This window comes from Leuciscus leuciscus, assembly GCF_965113295.1.
Source record: "Leuciscus leuciscus genome assembly, chromosome: 14".
Taxonomy (NCBI): Eukaryota; Metazoa; Chordata; class Actinopteri; order Cypriniformes; family Leuciscidae; genus Leuciscus; species Leuciscus leuciscus.
The window spans coordinates 6476323-6491702 of record NC_138738.1 but is presented as its reverse complement, the minus strand read 5'-3'; the positions used below and the strand labels follow the sequence as shown (position 1 = coordinate 6491702).

At 36.7% G+C, this 15380-nt stretch overlaps 1 protein-coding gene across 1 annotated transcript; it reads left to right on the top strand.

The window, feature by feature from the left end:
• The first annotated feature begins 5486 nt into the window (after positions 1–5486).
• On the top strand, positions 5487–8099 carry LOC309514109 (potassium voltage-gated channel subfamily A member 10). The gene has a single exon (XM_082190240.1). It carries the CDS (start codon positions 5616–5618, stop codon positions 7299–7301), a length of 1686 nt encoding a protein of 561 aa, XP_082046366.1. The 5' UTR covers positions 5487–5615; the 3' UTR covers positions 7302–8099.
• Positions 8100–15380: the final 7281 nt, after the last annotated feature.

Genomic DNA, 15380 nt, shown 5'->3' with positions numbered 1-15380 from the left:
TTTAAAATGATTTCGGTGACACTTTACAATAAGGTTGACAATAAGGTTAACATTAGTTAACTACATTAGTTAACATGAACTAACAATGAACATCACTTTTACAGCATTTATTAATCTTTGTTAATTTCAACATTTACTACTACATAATTAAAATCACAAGTTGTATTTGTTAACATTAGTTAATGCACTGTGAAGTATCATGAACAAACAATGAATAGCTGTATTTTTATTACGTAACAAAGATTAAAGTGTTGTAAAGTGTTACCATAAAGGAAGAAAATTCTACAGCTTGGAACGGCATGAGGGCGAGTAAACGACGACAGGTTAACTATCCTTTTAAGTTGAAAATGAATGTTAGAGCTTCTGTGCTGCTACGAATCAGGGAATATCTGTCCAACTTGAGAACTAAGACAGCTATAGCATATTGTCTAATTATATTTCTGTGACTCGAGCCAGGAGACCGATTTGTGATGATTCGGATATATGACGCCGTATTTTCACAGAATTATGCATAAAATCTAGCACATACAGTACAATACTTGTATCATGTGCCTGTACTCGTGCACATGGTAGTGACCAGCCCCAGAGGTGTTTAGAACAAAACAATGGGTTTGTACCTGTGATGCATGCGGGGGAAACTTTCCCACACGTTGGTGATCAATCTTCTAGACACACACGAGCACACACACACACACATGCACAGTTGAAGGATATAGATGTCATCTCTGTCCGTGATGCATTTTCACATCTTCAGCATTTTCCCCAGACTAGGCACTGCAGGATAAGGACAGAAGCTTCTGTCAGTTGTAACCTTTGTCCAACCTCGTTACACAACTGTACCGTTATATATATGTGAATCTCTAAAAAGAACTGTAAACCCTGCAGTTGTGCTGATATCATAGTGTGTGTGTGTGTCTATATATATATATATATATATATATATATATATATATATATATATATATATATATATATATATATATATATATATATATATATCAGTCAAGTCTCAGTGAATTCCTTATTGCCATTGAACAGGTATAATGAGATTAGTTTCCTTTCACAAGATCATTGCAGTACAGTTGAATAATGTAGGAAATAAATAAATATAAAGTAGTACAATAAATAATAAATAAACAAAAGGTGCAGAGTGCATGGGATATGGTTAACAGTGACAGCGCAAAATATTACGATTGTGTAACATAAATCTGTCTGAGAAGAATACTAAGAAAATAACAGTAGAGAACATTTAAGATGCAAAATGAGCAAAAAGCAAAGTTTATAGAATAGAATGTGTGTAGAGTGATAGTTTAAAAATAGAAATTCTGTGATCATTTAATCACCCTCAAGTTGGTCCAAACTCTTTTTTATTTCTTCTATGGAACACAAAAGAATATATGGTAACACTTTACAATAAGGTTCATAAGTTAACATTAGTTAACTACATTAGTTAACATGAACTAAGAATGAACAATACTTCTTCAGCATTTATTAATCTTAGTTAATAATATTATTTTAAACATTTAGTAATACGTTATTAAAATCAAAGTATGTATTTGTTAACATTAGTAAATGCACTGTGAACTAACATGAACAAACAATGAACAGCTGTATTTTAATTAACTTACAACAACAAAGATTAATAAATACTGTAACAAATGTATTGCTCATTGTTAGTTCATGTTAGTTAATACATTAATTAATGTTACCTAATGAACCTTATTGTAAAGTGTTACCGAATATATTTTTAAAAATGTTGGGATTGTAGGTAAACAATATTGAACCCCAATGACTTTCATTTGTATAGACAAAAAAATCTTCCTTTGTGTTCTGCATAAGGATGAAATGCATAAAGGTTTGGGAAAAAAATGAGAATGAGTAAATCATTTTTGCATGAACTATCCCTTTAAGGTAGATACAGATACTGTATAGATATTTGACCACTATAGCTGAGAATATAACTATAACAATTTAAGCAGTGTGATGCGGTTATTCATCCTTGGGCACCGTTTGAAACTTTTCCTGCAAAACTAAACACCAGCACTGCAGTTCCCATACATACTAGAAGCATCTTGCCAATGCTCTAAAAAAATGTGGCCACATGAAACAGAATGCCCAAGTAACTCACCCATCCAACAATACTCCTCTGACAATGGAAAAGATAGGCCCTGCTGTATACCAATAGGGTCAATGGAATATAATGCGGAGCGAAGGTGAGAGGTGTGCGTTACCTTCCAGTGTAGCCACACAAGCTGTCATGGAGCCAGAAGCTTTTCTCTTTGGCGGCTGTGGGTTCTATGGTGTCAAGTGGTACTAGGGGTAGCTGTTTAAATCCTCTGTTCAGGTTATGGTTACCTGTCTCTATTAAACTCTCTGGAAAATAGAACGCTGTAGATAAGAGGCCTGAACTAGACCCTTGACCTGCAACCTTTGACCCTGGCAGGTGGCAGACCCTGAGATCGAGGAAGAGCACTGGAATCCAAAAGAAGCTTTAGTCAGATTTGGAATGTTGAACATGTATATTAATGGAATGTTCTGTGTTAAACATAATAAAAATGTCATAGATGCTGTCGATTACCACAGAAAATTATTTCAACACACTTATCAGAGTGTACATTAACAACAATAATAATTACTTTAAATAATATTGTAATGAAGGGCACTGGTGCATAGAAGATCACTCTTGATGTTGTACTTAATTGGTATGAATAAAAACTTAAACACAGTAAGTTAACAGAAATTAAAATATAACACGTTAATTATAAACAAGTTAACAATTCCAAAAAGCACCCATTTTTTTGGCCCAGATGCACTTAATTAGCTACTTTGACCGTTTCTGGGAACTGATGGAACAGAAGCTATCAAAAACACTAACATGAATATTTATATCAAACATGAAACATTAAAGGGCTTTTTTAATTCTGTCTCATGTCTAACTCACCCTCATGTCGTTCCAAACCCGTAATACTTTCATTCATCTTCAAAACACAAATGAACATATTTTGGTAACACTTTAGAAAACTGTTCCTTCATTAATGAATACCTACACAGGAACAAATGAGTAACGCACTATTAACATTCTAGTAACTACTATTAACTATCAAGAAACTCTGATTAACAAATTAGTAAGTTATAGCGCTCAGTTGAATGTGGTAGTTCACTATTAGCTAATCAGTAACTAAAATTTTTTTCATACCTCCCAGTGAACTACTATATACAGGTTCATAATTATCATGAATAATGCATCATTCATTTGGATCGGTATTCTAAAGTGAAAAACATAACGACGTAATATTGACTGAAGTCATTGTAAGCTTTTGAGATTTTTGTAAGATTTTGAAGAGTAATTCCTTCCGATGTGTTCCCGAGATCTTGTGACGCTTAATCTTGTGATCTCTGTGACGCTTAAAAAAGTTCATAAAGAGATTGTAAAACGAATCCATATGAATTGAGCGGTTTAGTCCAATTTTCCTGAAGAGACTTGATCGCTTTATATGATGAACAGATTTATTTATCAACTCACACATCAGATGTCAACGGAAGCTCAAGCATGTTTGCTTGATGTGCGAAAACCAATGAGGTTCATTCTCGTGTTACGCAGCACGTTTGAGCTTCAGCAAGAACCAATGAGGTTCATTCTCGTGTTACGCGTAGAGCTTCAGCAAGAACCAATGAGGTTCATTCTCGTGTTACGCAGCACGTTGGAGCTTCAGCAAGAACCAATGAGGTTCATTCTCGTGTTACGCAGCACGATAGAGCTTCAGCAAGAACCAATGAGGTTCATTCTCGTGTGTCAAGCAGGTTCGGTTGAACTTCAGCAAGAACCAATGAGGTTCAATCTCGTGTTACGCAGCACGATAGAGCTACAACAAGAACCAATGAGGTTCATTCTAGTGTGTCAAGCAGGTTCGGTTGAGCTTCAGCAAGAACCAATGAGGTTCATTCTTGTGTTACGCAGCACGATAGAGCTTCAGCAAGAACCAATGAGGTTCATTCTCGTGTGTCAAGCAGGTTCGGTTGAACTTCAGCAAGAACCAATGAGGTTCATTCTCGTGTGTCAAGCAGGTTCGGTTGAACTTCAGCAAGAACCAATGAGGTTCAATCTCGTGTTGCGCAGCACGATAGAGCTTCAGCAAGAATCAATGAGGTTCATTCTCGTGTTACGCAGCATGATTGAGCTTCAGCAAGAACCAATGAGGTTTGTTCTCACGCGTCAAGCAAGTATGACTGAGCTTCTGTTTATGTTCGCTGATCAATAAGTGGTAGTTGTGTGGACTGTCAGTGGAGGGCCAGAAATCTCTCAGATGTAAGGATGTGTGATGTCTGTAACCACAGATTTGTTTCTGCTTACAATTTCTAAATCTAACAAAGGTTCTTTTTGTTGAGCATTAATAATTCCATATGCAACGCAGCAGTGTAACTACAGGTCTACTGCTGTTTTAAATGCCTCTACTACAATACTGAAGATGTGAATTAAAGTGTCTGTGTGTGTGTTGCCACAGGAGGCCATAAGGGAGAAATTACAAAAAAGTGCAGTTCTCAGCTCTCAAGCACACAAATATGGACAGTTTGGATGCATTATTTATGTTTGTTTAGGCACATTCAAGGAGTTTTCAGGGAGGGACTAAAATGCTATCTGTTATTGTATATCTTTTCAGGATTAGTTCATCCAAAAATGAAAATTCTATCAGCATTTTCTCACCCTAATGATATAGTACCACACTGGTATAACTTAAAAAGTGCCATAAAAGTATCACAATAGTTGTTCAATTAAGTCAATAAAATCATGACATGTGCTTTAACTTTTTTCTTTTTCTTTTTCTTGTTGGTGCAAACGAGAGTTTGTGAGAAAAGTAAAGCTGATTAATTTAGTAGAAGTGTTGGAATCATTCACATCTCTGTTGAATTGTTCCTTTGGGTTAAATCTTTTCAGTTAATTGGTTGATTTTTTAGCTTGCAAGACAGGTTTGAATGATTTGTTAACACATCAGTCTGATCCGATGACTGTTAAAGTCACTATTAAATTTCAGTCTGTTCCTCATACAAAGCTTCAGAAGATGTGGAATATCGTACTCAAGACTTTCATTATACTTTCATGGTAGTTTTGAACGCCTCGAAAAGAAGGTCATTTAAAGATTTGACTTTTTTCTAATTATTAATCTTAAAAATCTTAATTTTTGAGAATTAATCCTTTAACCTATAATGTGCATGTTTAATTTTGAATGGACTGCAGTTGTGTGTACCATGTTAGGTAAGATTTTATACTTTGCTTAAAATAATTGTGCGAAAAACTAAAATCTCTATTTGTCTCTTTTTCATTGTTTTGTTGTAGTTTATATTACTTTAGATTGCTTTGTTTTTCTTTGCCTGACTAAGGTGCAACCTTACCTTCCTTACAATAACACAACTGATTTGTTCCCTTTGTCTTTATCTGCAGATCAGGTGACAGTATCTTGGGATTCAGCTCTCTACTGCAGAATCAGCTTGAATCTTCCCTGATCTCTTCGCACTTTGAGGTGCACAGTGGGCTGGCTGGCCTGTGCTTTTGGCTGCTTGTCTGTCATCTCATCCTGGGTTAGGACCCTGAGCTCAGCCCCAGGGAGGGGAGGGAGGCCATGGAGGTTCCTCTGGTCAACTTTGAGAACCTGGACGACATCGGAATCAACCTGGGAGACCCGAGCGACTCAGGATATCCAACCTCACCAACCTCGGATGTCCCAGAACCAAACCAGGGGACCTGTGGCATAAATTCACCCACACACTCACCTCTGAGAGGAAGACGTCCAAGGCGCTCTCTAGCCTCTCCACCAACACTCAGCAAGAAAGGAACTTCAAGCTGCAACAGTCTGATCTCCAACTGGAAGGTACTGATGAGCACCGAGGGCAGTCCCAATGAGGCTCTCTTAGGAAAAGTAGCCAAGGATTGTTGCGAGGACTATTTTACAGAAAAGGAGAAACTCGAAGAGGGCGAACAAAAAGTTGTTATCAACGTCTCAGGGATGATGTACGAGACAACACTTAAAACTTTGAATCAGTTCCCAGACACCTTGTTGGGAGACCCCTTAAGAAGGATTGACTACTTTGACCCCATGAAGAACGAATATTTCTTTGATCGCAACCGCCCCAGCTTCGATGGAATCTTGTATTTCTATCAGTCCGGAGGTAAGATTCGGAGGCCAGTGAACGTGCCATTGGATGTGTTTGCGGATGAGATAGTCTTCTATCGACTGGGGCATGAGGTCATGGAACAGTTCAGGGAAGATGAAGGTTTCATCAAAGACCCTGAGCCTCAACTCCCAACCAGTGAGATTCACCGTCAGTTTTGGCTGCTCTTTGAGTACCCAGAGAGCTCCAGCGCTGCCAGGTCAGTAGCCTTAGTGTCTGTTTTTGTCATCACTATATCTATTTGTATCTTCTGCCTGGAGACGCTCCCGGAATTCCGTGATGAACGTGAATTTATACCTGCGTTCGTCAACTTAACCCGTGACGCCAACGGCACGCTCCTGTCCCCTACTCCTCATCCTAAGGCCATGGCCTCTGTCTTTACTGACCCCTTCTTTGTGGTGGAGAGCATCTGTATCGTTTGGTTCTGTTTTGAGCTTGGAGTACGTTTTGTGGTGTGCCCCAGCAAAAGGGAATTTTTCGGTAATATCATGAACTTCATTGACATTGTGTCCATTTTGCCCTACTTCATTACCGTCATAACAGAACTGATGGCCACCCATGATGGAGAAGACCCCACCGCCGGCCAGAACATGTCTCTGGCCACACTACGTGTCATCCGATTAGTGCGCGTCTTCAGGATCTTCAAGCTGTCCCGCCATTCCAAGGGCCTGCAGATTCTAGGCCAAACCCTAAAGGCCAGCTTGAGGGAGCTGGGCTTGCTTATTTTCTTCCTCTTCATTGGCGTCATCCTCTTCTCCAGTGCCATTTACTTTGCTGAGGTTGACGAACCTGATACTCAGTTTGTGAGCATCCCGGAAGGATTCTGGTGGGCTGTAGTCACCATGACGACGGTCGGCTACGGTGACATGTGCCCTATCACACTGGGGGGGAAGATGGTTGGGATTCTCTGTGCCATTGCTGGTGTGCTGACCATTGCACTTCCCGTTCCCGTCATCGTCTCCAACTTCAACTACTTCTACCATCGTGAAACGGAGCAGGCGGACAAAATCGTGATTGACGCTGCTGCTGAGGCTGCTGCAAATCAGAAAACCAGCGCTGAGGAGAAATATGAAAGCAATTATTCGCTAGACAAGAGCAATGGGAATTGGCAGACGGGAAAAAATGGCATTCCATAAGGATTGGTATATTTCACATGACTAGCAATAATGACTGTACAACAATGCACTTAGAAACTCTCCGTTTTATGGTTTGACAACTGTTTATTTAAGAGCTCTACATATATACCTAATGCTATGCATATACCAACAGTACCTTTGCAGAATGTGCTGTTTCAATGGGAGAACTCGATGCTGTTTTAGCCAAAGGCTGCTAAAACACAGCTGGATGACTATAAAACCTCAGAAGAACTATCTACAAAAAGGAAGCAAAAAATATTGTAAGGAACATCCCTTTAAGGCTTACAGTAATAAAAACTGAAATGCACTGAACTGGAAAAGGAACATGAATCACAGAAGACAAAAAAGTACTCGTCATCATTTGCGAGGCAAACGGCTGCATTTGACTGGGGTCAAAACAAGCATTTAATTAATCGCGATTAAGTGCCTGTGTTGCCGAGTCCCTCAAATTAAAGCCGAGGAATCATGAATCTGCACTCTGAGCATCCACCCAGCACCACCTTTTGCTGATGTTGTCGTTCCTTTGGAGTTTTGCACTGACATCACCTTTTGTCCCTGCTGCTTGTGAGAGAAAAGCGTATGCCAAACTGTTATCCATCTTTCAATGTCACCAAATGTCTCCTCTAACAGCCCTGGTAGTTGTCAAACATAATCAGGCCTGTTTTAAATTTAAATACAGTATCTTACGCATGCAAGTATGTTATATTTGGATGACCCACCGTACTGTGGCAGCATCTGCTTGCTGCTCGTCCCACATTTCCTCTGGTGTTTCTATTTTTGTCAGCATACACACAGAACGAGACACTAGAACTCTATCTTTAGGGTGAGATGTTTTTTTTAATTCTTTCTATGCTCGCTTAAAGTTTTTGTACACACCTTTGCTTGGTCATTTCAGACAATTTCACATATCTTGTCCCCTGTTTGGCCGAATGTAAATGACAACAGTGATGATAGCCAGTGGGATAAACAGCACTTATTTCTTTAACTGAAGGCTTCATTAGCCTACTATCAGCCTTACTTGTTATGCACATCGATATGTATGGCTGAAAAACGCACAAGAATTTAAGCATGAATTAATATGGGTTGGGTTAGCCACTCAAAACAATACTTGTCGGTCAAACAGAGTACACATAAAAGAAGCTTTAATTTATGTTGGTTCTGATGATGGAGGCAACAAGTGTTATTTAAGAATGCATTTCCATGCATCACCCTAATTTAAGCTGACTTGACAAGCCATTAAGGCAGAGAGCATGATCGCACACTGCATGTACTGCATAGTGAAACAAAACCAATGAACGATCAGCCACTATTGAAAGATGGAAAAGATTGCCGTGAAATATCAACATTAGGACTTACACAACGTAACAGGAACAGAACAAGAAGAATCATTATTTTATAAGCATATTAGTAACATTCATAGCTACGTGAAAACACTTACACAAAGTTTTTGTCATGCAATCATGCAGATAAGCATATGTCTGTCTTTACCCATGATTGCAATAGATTTTCACTTATGAGATATTATTGTCTTTCATAAGAGTACAATTTCTGTCTTTGGAGTAAGAATAAGATCTGTTACGCTCATCACGACAACAGTTTTAATTTTTTTAGTGATTAAACTATGCCCATAGAAATCTGTGCTCCATAACTTGAAGTTTCTTTATTGCAGGAGAGAGAATATTTCCTGCTTTATTCACATAAAACATATTGCACATTTGCATGTTTTTGTAAAAAGCAAAGTTGAAAAAAATAGAGAGGACAAATATTTGTTTCCAAAGCATATTTTGATTGTAGCATTTCAGCACTGACTAAAGCAAAGCAATACAGCACTTTTCAGGGAAGCTTGAAAATTAAACTTATGCCAGCAGTTAACATTGCATTTTTGAGACACTTAGCGTATAATTGCAATATAGAACTTGAAATGCTTTTTATTATGCTGTTGTAGAATGTAAAAGATGCATGGAAACACTGAGATCTATGAATTTGATAAAAAATTATCATGCTTTGACTAGAGGTAGAAATATGACATTTAAATCAACCCTCCATTGTGTCAATGGAAAAATCGTAAGTATATTCCCTTAGGCATGCATTTTATGTCATATTATGGCAAAATATTAATAGCAATATTGAAAGTCATTGTTCAATCATTCCTGAGAGTTCTATTTTGATTTTATACAATATTCCCACTGACTAAGGTGATAATGCCAGTGTTATGTGATTATGGCATTTAGCATCTCGTGAATGTATGCTATGGCTGTATGATATATTTTGATTGTTTAAGCACTATATTTTATTCATGATATTCTGAGTGCCTTTTATTAAATATATATTAAATTTAATGGCTCCATCTTTGTGTGATTTAACAAGGACTCATTGTGTGATTCTCATTCTATGATTATGTGTCGCCCCAACACAAAATCAAATATGTTTATCATACAAAACTAAACAAAAAATAACATTAAAGAGTGAAAAATTGGTGCCCTCATCTACACATACACCACTTAAGTAAAACAAAAATTATTAAGAAAATCTGGATTACCGCCGGCACACTGAATAAAGTTTCTTATAAAAAGCTGACAACATTCTCCCGTATTTATTCATCATAGCTCTTTTTTCACTTTTAAAGAACATAAAAAATAAAATTAAAATAAAATGAACATTCAAACAAAAAATTTTCTTATGTGTGTTTTTTGAAGTATTATTCATAGACCACAAGATCAAGTCCAAGCATTTGAGAGTTCATAAGGTTTTTATACAGTATTGGAGAGGTACAAAATGTTGTCCAGTTCACTCAGACAGAGTGACCATGATTTGTTGGCATGACCTGTGGAGTTTTTCGGGGACGGAGATTAAACAGTGCAAGATCCCACAATGAGAGCACATTAATCTTTAAGGGCATTTTGTTTGTGTATGTGTGCACCCATTAATGTTTCAAAGCTCACTGTCTATGTAGACGTAATGGGCATTTTCATTTATTTTGGCTGCTCTAAATTACCAACTTCAAATCGATATAAAATCAAAATTTTGATTCAGTTTAATGTTCACTAGACCAAAATTTGCCCATCAAGCTACAGTATTTCCCCTCTTATGATTTCACCTGCGTATATGGACAAAGTATTTTCTTGTTTTATAAGAAAACAAAGTTGAAAGAATACAATGCATGTTTGCATGCATGATCTTACACGATTATTGGCATGTAAACACTCTAAATGGCATTATTTTATTGCAGAAAAATCATAATTTAAGCAAAACCCAAACGACACACCAAGATTTTTGACCTGATACCAATTTTGCTTTGCATGTAAATGCCTTATATTTATCCGGTTATTCAGCTGAGCTGTGAATCAAAACACAAGTCAAAATATTTACACATTTATTGCAAAAAAATTTTTTTTAATATCTTAAAATATTTCAAAGCAACCTCTAAATTAATATATATTCACTGTTTTAATTATTGAATCAGTTTTGCTTCATAGTGGTTATTTCAAGACATGATTGATTTCAGTAATTTGACAGGGAGTCATAAGAAGCACTCTTGTCTGGAGGTAAGAGTCCAGTTGAGACACTAAAATATTGAGCAGTGAGACAGCAAAGTAACCAAATACCAAACTATGTATATAGTATGTAAGAGAATGCTGGTAATGTTTTGTGGTTATGTAAGACGAATCCTAGGTATTATATAACCGTCATCTGAGCGGTGTCATTTCTGAAGTATGATATCGCAATATTTGTTTGTCATAAAAATTTAGTTCCCCCCGTGTTTTTAGAGATCAGCAAACAGATAGTCCCCAAGCAAAGCAATTAAAACGTTTGTAAGTATCGTTTAGTCTTGTTAAAGTTCACCCACAAATCAAAATTCTGTCATAATTTACTCACACTCATGTTGTTCTGAACCTGTATGAGTTTGTTTCTTCTGCTGAACACAAAATAAGATATTTTGAAGAGTATTTTAACCACTAACCAGACAAGTTGATGGTAGCCATTGACTTCCATAATAGGAAAATAATACAATGGAAGTCAGTTGCTACCGTCAACTGTCTGGTGACCAACATTCTTTAAACTATTTTCTTTTGTGTTCAACATAGGAAAGAAACATACAGGTTCAGAACAACATGAGGGTGAGTAAATGATGACAACATTTTCATTTTTGGGTGAACTATCCCTTTAATTTCAGCGAACAGTTTATGCAAATTGTCAAAATACAATACAGCAGTCACACCGGTCACACCACAGGCCAGACTAGGTGCCTTAAACGATGTGTCCTTCATTTTATCTGCTTTTATCTCTAAAACCCGACACTAGACTGATAACCCCTGATAGGACCAATTAGGAGATTGAGGAAAGAAAAATCACACAAAGGCTGCAATCGCCTTAATACCCTGGAGATACCCTCAGTCTCATATATACTTAACCGGTCAGGTGCAAGGTAAGGTCAAGAAGTGTATTGAGAGAGATGTGGTTATAAACAATTAATGGCCGGCCATTTTGTTCTAGTCTTGAACGGTTAAGACCGTTCAGGTCTCTCTAGCTCTGTGGCTGGAACAAGTTACTATAGCAATTTAAGGCTGGGTAAGACTGATTACATCTACAACAGGCAGAAAGTGAAAGAAACTGACCCCTATAACCTGAGCGTGGTTCAATTTGTAGTTTCACGCAGTCCTGATTACTGCGGTAACTTTAGTATGCAGACCAGACGATATTTGTGGTTGTGCCCTGCAATGCCAGAAAGTCATGGGTTTAATTCCCAGGGATAATATGTCTATTTTGAACGCACTTTAAGTCGCTTTGGATAAAACTGCATTGCAAGTGCCTAAAATATAAAAGTCTGCAGTAACATTAACTTAATCTGAATCATGAATTTGGCATTTCTATCCAAATGCCAACTTAAATTCCTCTAAAGGAATACATTTTAATAATGCATTTCCTGAAAATTAACCCACAAGCTTGGCATTGCACGCATCATGCTTCATTGTTTGAACTGCAAGAGTGCATGAAACGGAAGTTGTGATTGTCTTTTCTTCCCTATTGTGAAGTATATCTGAGTGAAATGGCTTTTTGAATGAGAAAAATGTAGGGTAGGACTTGATCTCGTCCTTCAGGAATTGATTGTGTGTACAGGGTGTAAACCACTAAATCTTCTAAAGTAACACGATCCAACAATGACTAAGGGGGACAACATTTTTTATATCTGTAAGGAGGACAACAGTTTCAGCTCAATGGTAATATACAGGCAAAAAACTCATTCGGATGAGAGGAGGCATTGCCTCCACATTACTATCGGCTGATCAGTGATAACCCAGTCATTTGCATAATGCCAGCCTTTCATGTTCAATGAGTAACCACAGTAAACAACTCACTCACTCAGATATCAATACTTTCACGTCTGATTCATAATCAAGCTCATAATCCAAATTACTCCACAAAAAGAGTCATCGTGAAACCTACAACGTTTACAGAAGATCATGATTGCCTATCAATTAGTATATAAACTATATACTAGTTTAGGCCATTAAAGAATTGATCAAAAAGAGTCATGGGCCGCGTCCGGAATCGCATACTCCTTTGAGTAGGTACTAATTTTGAATAAGTAATTACTTAACAACCGCTAAAAAAGTATGTTCTATGTATATGAATGTGCGTAGTATGTAATCTGGACATACTACATTCGCCATGTTATCATTGTCATGCATGTGACCTTCCGGCGTTAGTTGCATTGCTTCACTGCAATTCACAAATTCTCTCCTGTGGCCTCATGGGATAGTAAAGTGTCCTTCCATTATGCACACTTCAGAAGGCCTGTCCAAATACTCACACTTGCGATCTTGTCCACTCGAGAGCGTGTGCACTGCACGCCACAGGAAGTAAGCGCGCAAGACTGTCCCATGTCTTAAAAATGCCAGAGCGCTGTACCCTGACGCACACTAAACCCACACTAAGCGTATCCCATCATGCCTTATATTCGGGAACTCATGTGCTTCCAAATCGCAAGATGTCGAAGAAAACATTCCACTGCGAGTTAAATTATATAGATATTACATATAATGTGGTAGTAAAACATAAAGTGTTGCACATGTTATTAATGCAAAAATGAGTAGGCTATATATTTTGTACAACATTTGCAATTGCTCTTTATCACTCAAGATCACATCTTTATAGCTCTTTTGTATTCATACATTTTTTAATAGTGTCTATTGCTACATAGGGACTACTGAACAGACATTTAGAAGTTTATTTTAAAATGCAAAGTATTGAAAATCAAAATAACGGTCTGTAAACACTTGCTTTTTTTTTTTTAAACACTATAATAAAACACAATTACAGCCTTCATGCCCACTTGAACACTTGGGCCAAATACAGGAAATACCATGTCATGCAAGTCAAGTCAAATGCATAGACCGCAAGTTTGGGTATTTGGACAGGCCCAGAATCTCCGGGTCATTTTTGACTACTTTTCGGAGTACAGTGAATTCGGACATACTTCTTATCACATACTGTTTTTTCCCTACTATAGGGAAGCATGCTATTTTGGATGCACCCATGTACTCCGTTATTATACTCTGTTTGAATCAGTCTGGTGAGTCCTTCACTGAATGAACTCACTGAATCAGTTAAGAGTGGTTACTGAATCAACATTTGATTCTCTCTTGGAACTGCAATTCATCATTATTTCCAGTGATGTCAGTCTTAAAATTAGTGAGTTTTGTGTACAAAGGTTCGTAAAATCATTTTTTAAAACACTCAATACGTGTTTTCTGACATAAATGACATACAGTTTACATCAACACTGTTTATTTGTTCAGTCAAAAACTCAGGTCGGATAGAATGTTTAGTGTAGGCCAACTTGATTAAATGTGATGTCCAACAGAGTATAAAATGTCTCTTAACACCCCACAAATGCGTCACTATCAGAAGAGATTCTGCAAAAACTAACTTACCTCTTGCACCATTGAGTGTAATACAGTCTTGCTCGCGTGGGCTCTACATCATGTGCTCATGCGCAACGCTTACACACTTGCCTACTCGAGAACTACCGCAAAGTAGCCTAAATAAAGTTAAGCCACACCCATTCTACTTTTATTTATTTATTTATTTTTTTATTTTTTTATTTTTTTTATTTTTTTACCCATTCTACTTTTATTAGCCTCCAAAATGACACATTTACAATAACTCATACACACTAACAATTATCAAAAATATAATGAATAATAAAAAACATTGTAAAAATAATTATTAGGCTACATTTCACAAGGCTTTAAACCACTAGATGGCACAGCTCAGCACTGTAGCAAGTAAAACGGAATATTGAATGCAATAATACGAATTGTAAAATTGGATTTCATGGCGACTTTAACAACCGCTTTTCACGAAGCACGTGGAAATATGGATGGCTTCTCCTTGATTCTGCGCTAATTTGATCTAAAATGTAATGTTTTATTTTTATGTTGTAGATTTATGAAGCAAATGAGAATCGATCAAGTTATTGTTTATATTTTGAGACAAGGGTCTTGTTAATATTTTACAGTTTTGTTCAAGGTAATTAACAGTTTAATTCAATAACGGAATAGTATGTAAAAGGCTGGTAGTATTTGGGGTGAAAGGCACAAAAATTAACATGATAATAAACAGCTGGCTGACTTTTCCTTTTGTTGACATGACATGTTAGATTCAGATGGGAAATATCATATATCAAATTGGGTGTCGACCTTAGAGATAATCACCATATTTATAATGAAACCATCATATTAAAAAATATAATATTAATCCTAATAAAATATAGGCTATTTATTTGATACAACTGTAAATCTTTATTAAATTATTATGGGATCACGCTCAATGCTTTCAGAATCTTTACTTTTTTAAAATAATTTTATTTCTGTATTTTTAAAATGAACATATTTTAATGACAGTATATATATATATTTATTGAACAAAAATTTATTATTTTATCAAAATGAACTGAAAAGTACAAACTTTGCTAAAGTGATTGTTTTGAGCAAGTATTAACTTAGACATTATTAAAAACATATTATTTTATTTACACACATACATGCACTCATTTTAATATTTTTTTTAATTAAC

Bases quoted from the DNA above. Each gene is read 5' to 3' on its own strand.
- LOC309514109 (XM_082190240.1), top strand. From the start codon at position 5,616: ATGGAGGTTCCTCTGGTCAACTTTGAGAACCTGGACGACATCGGAATC.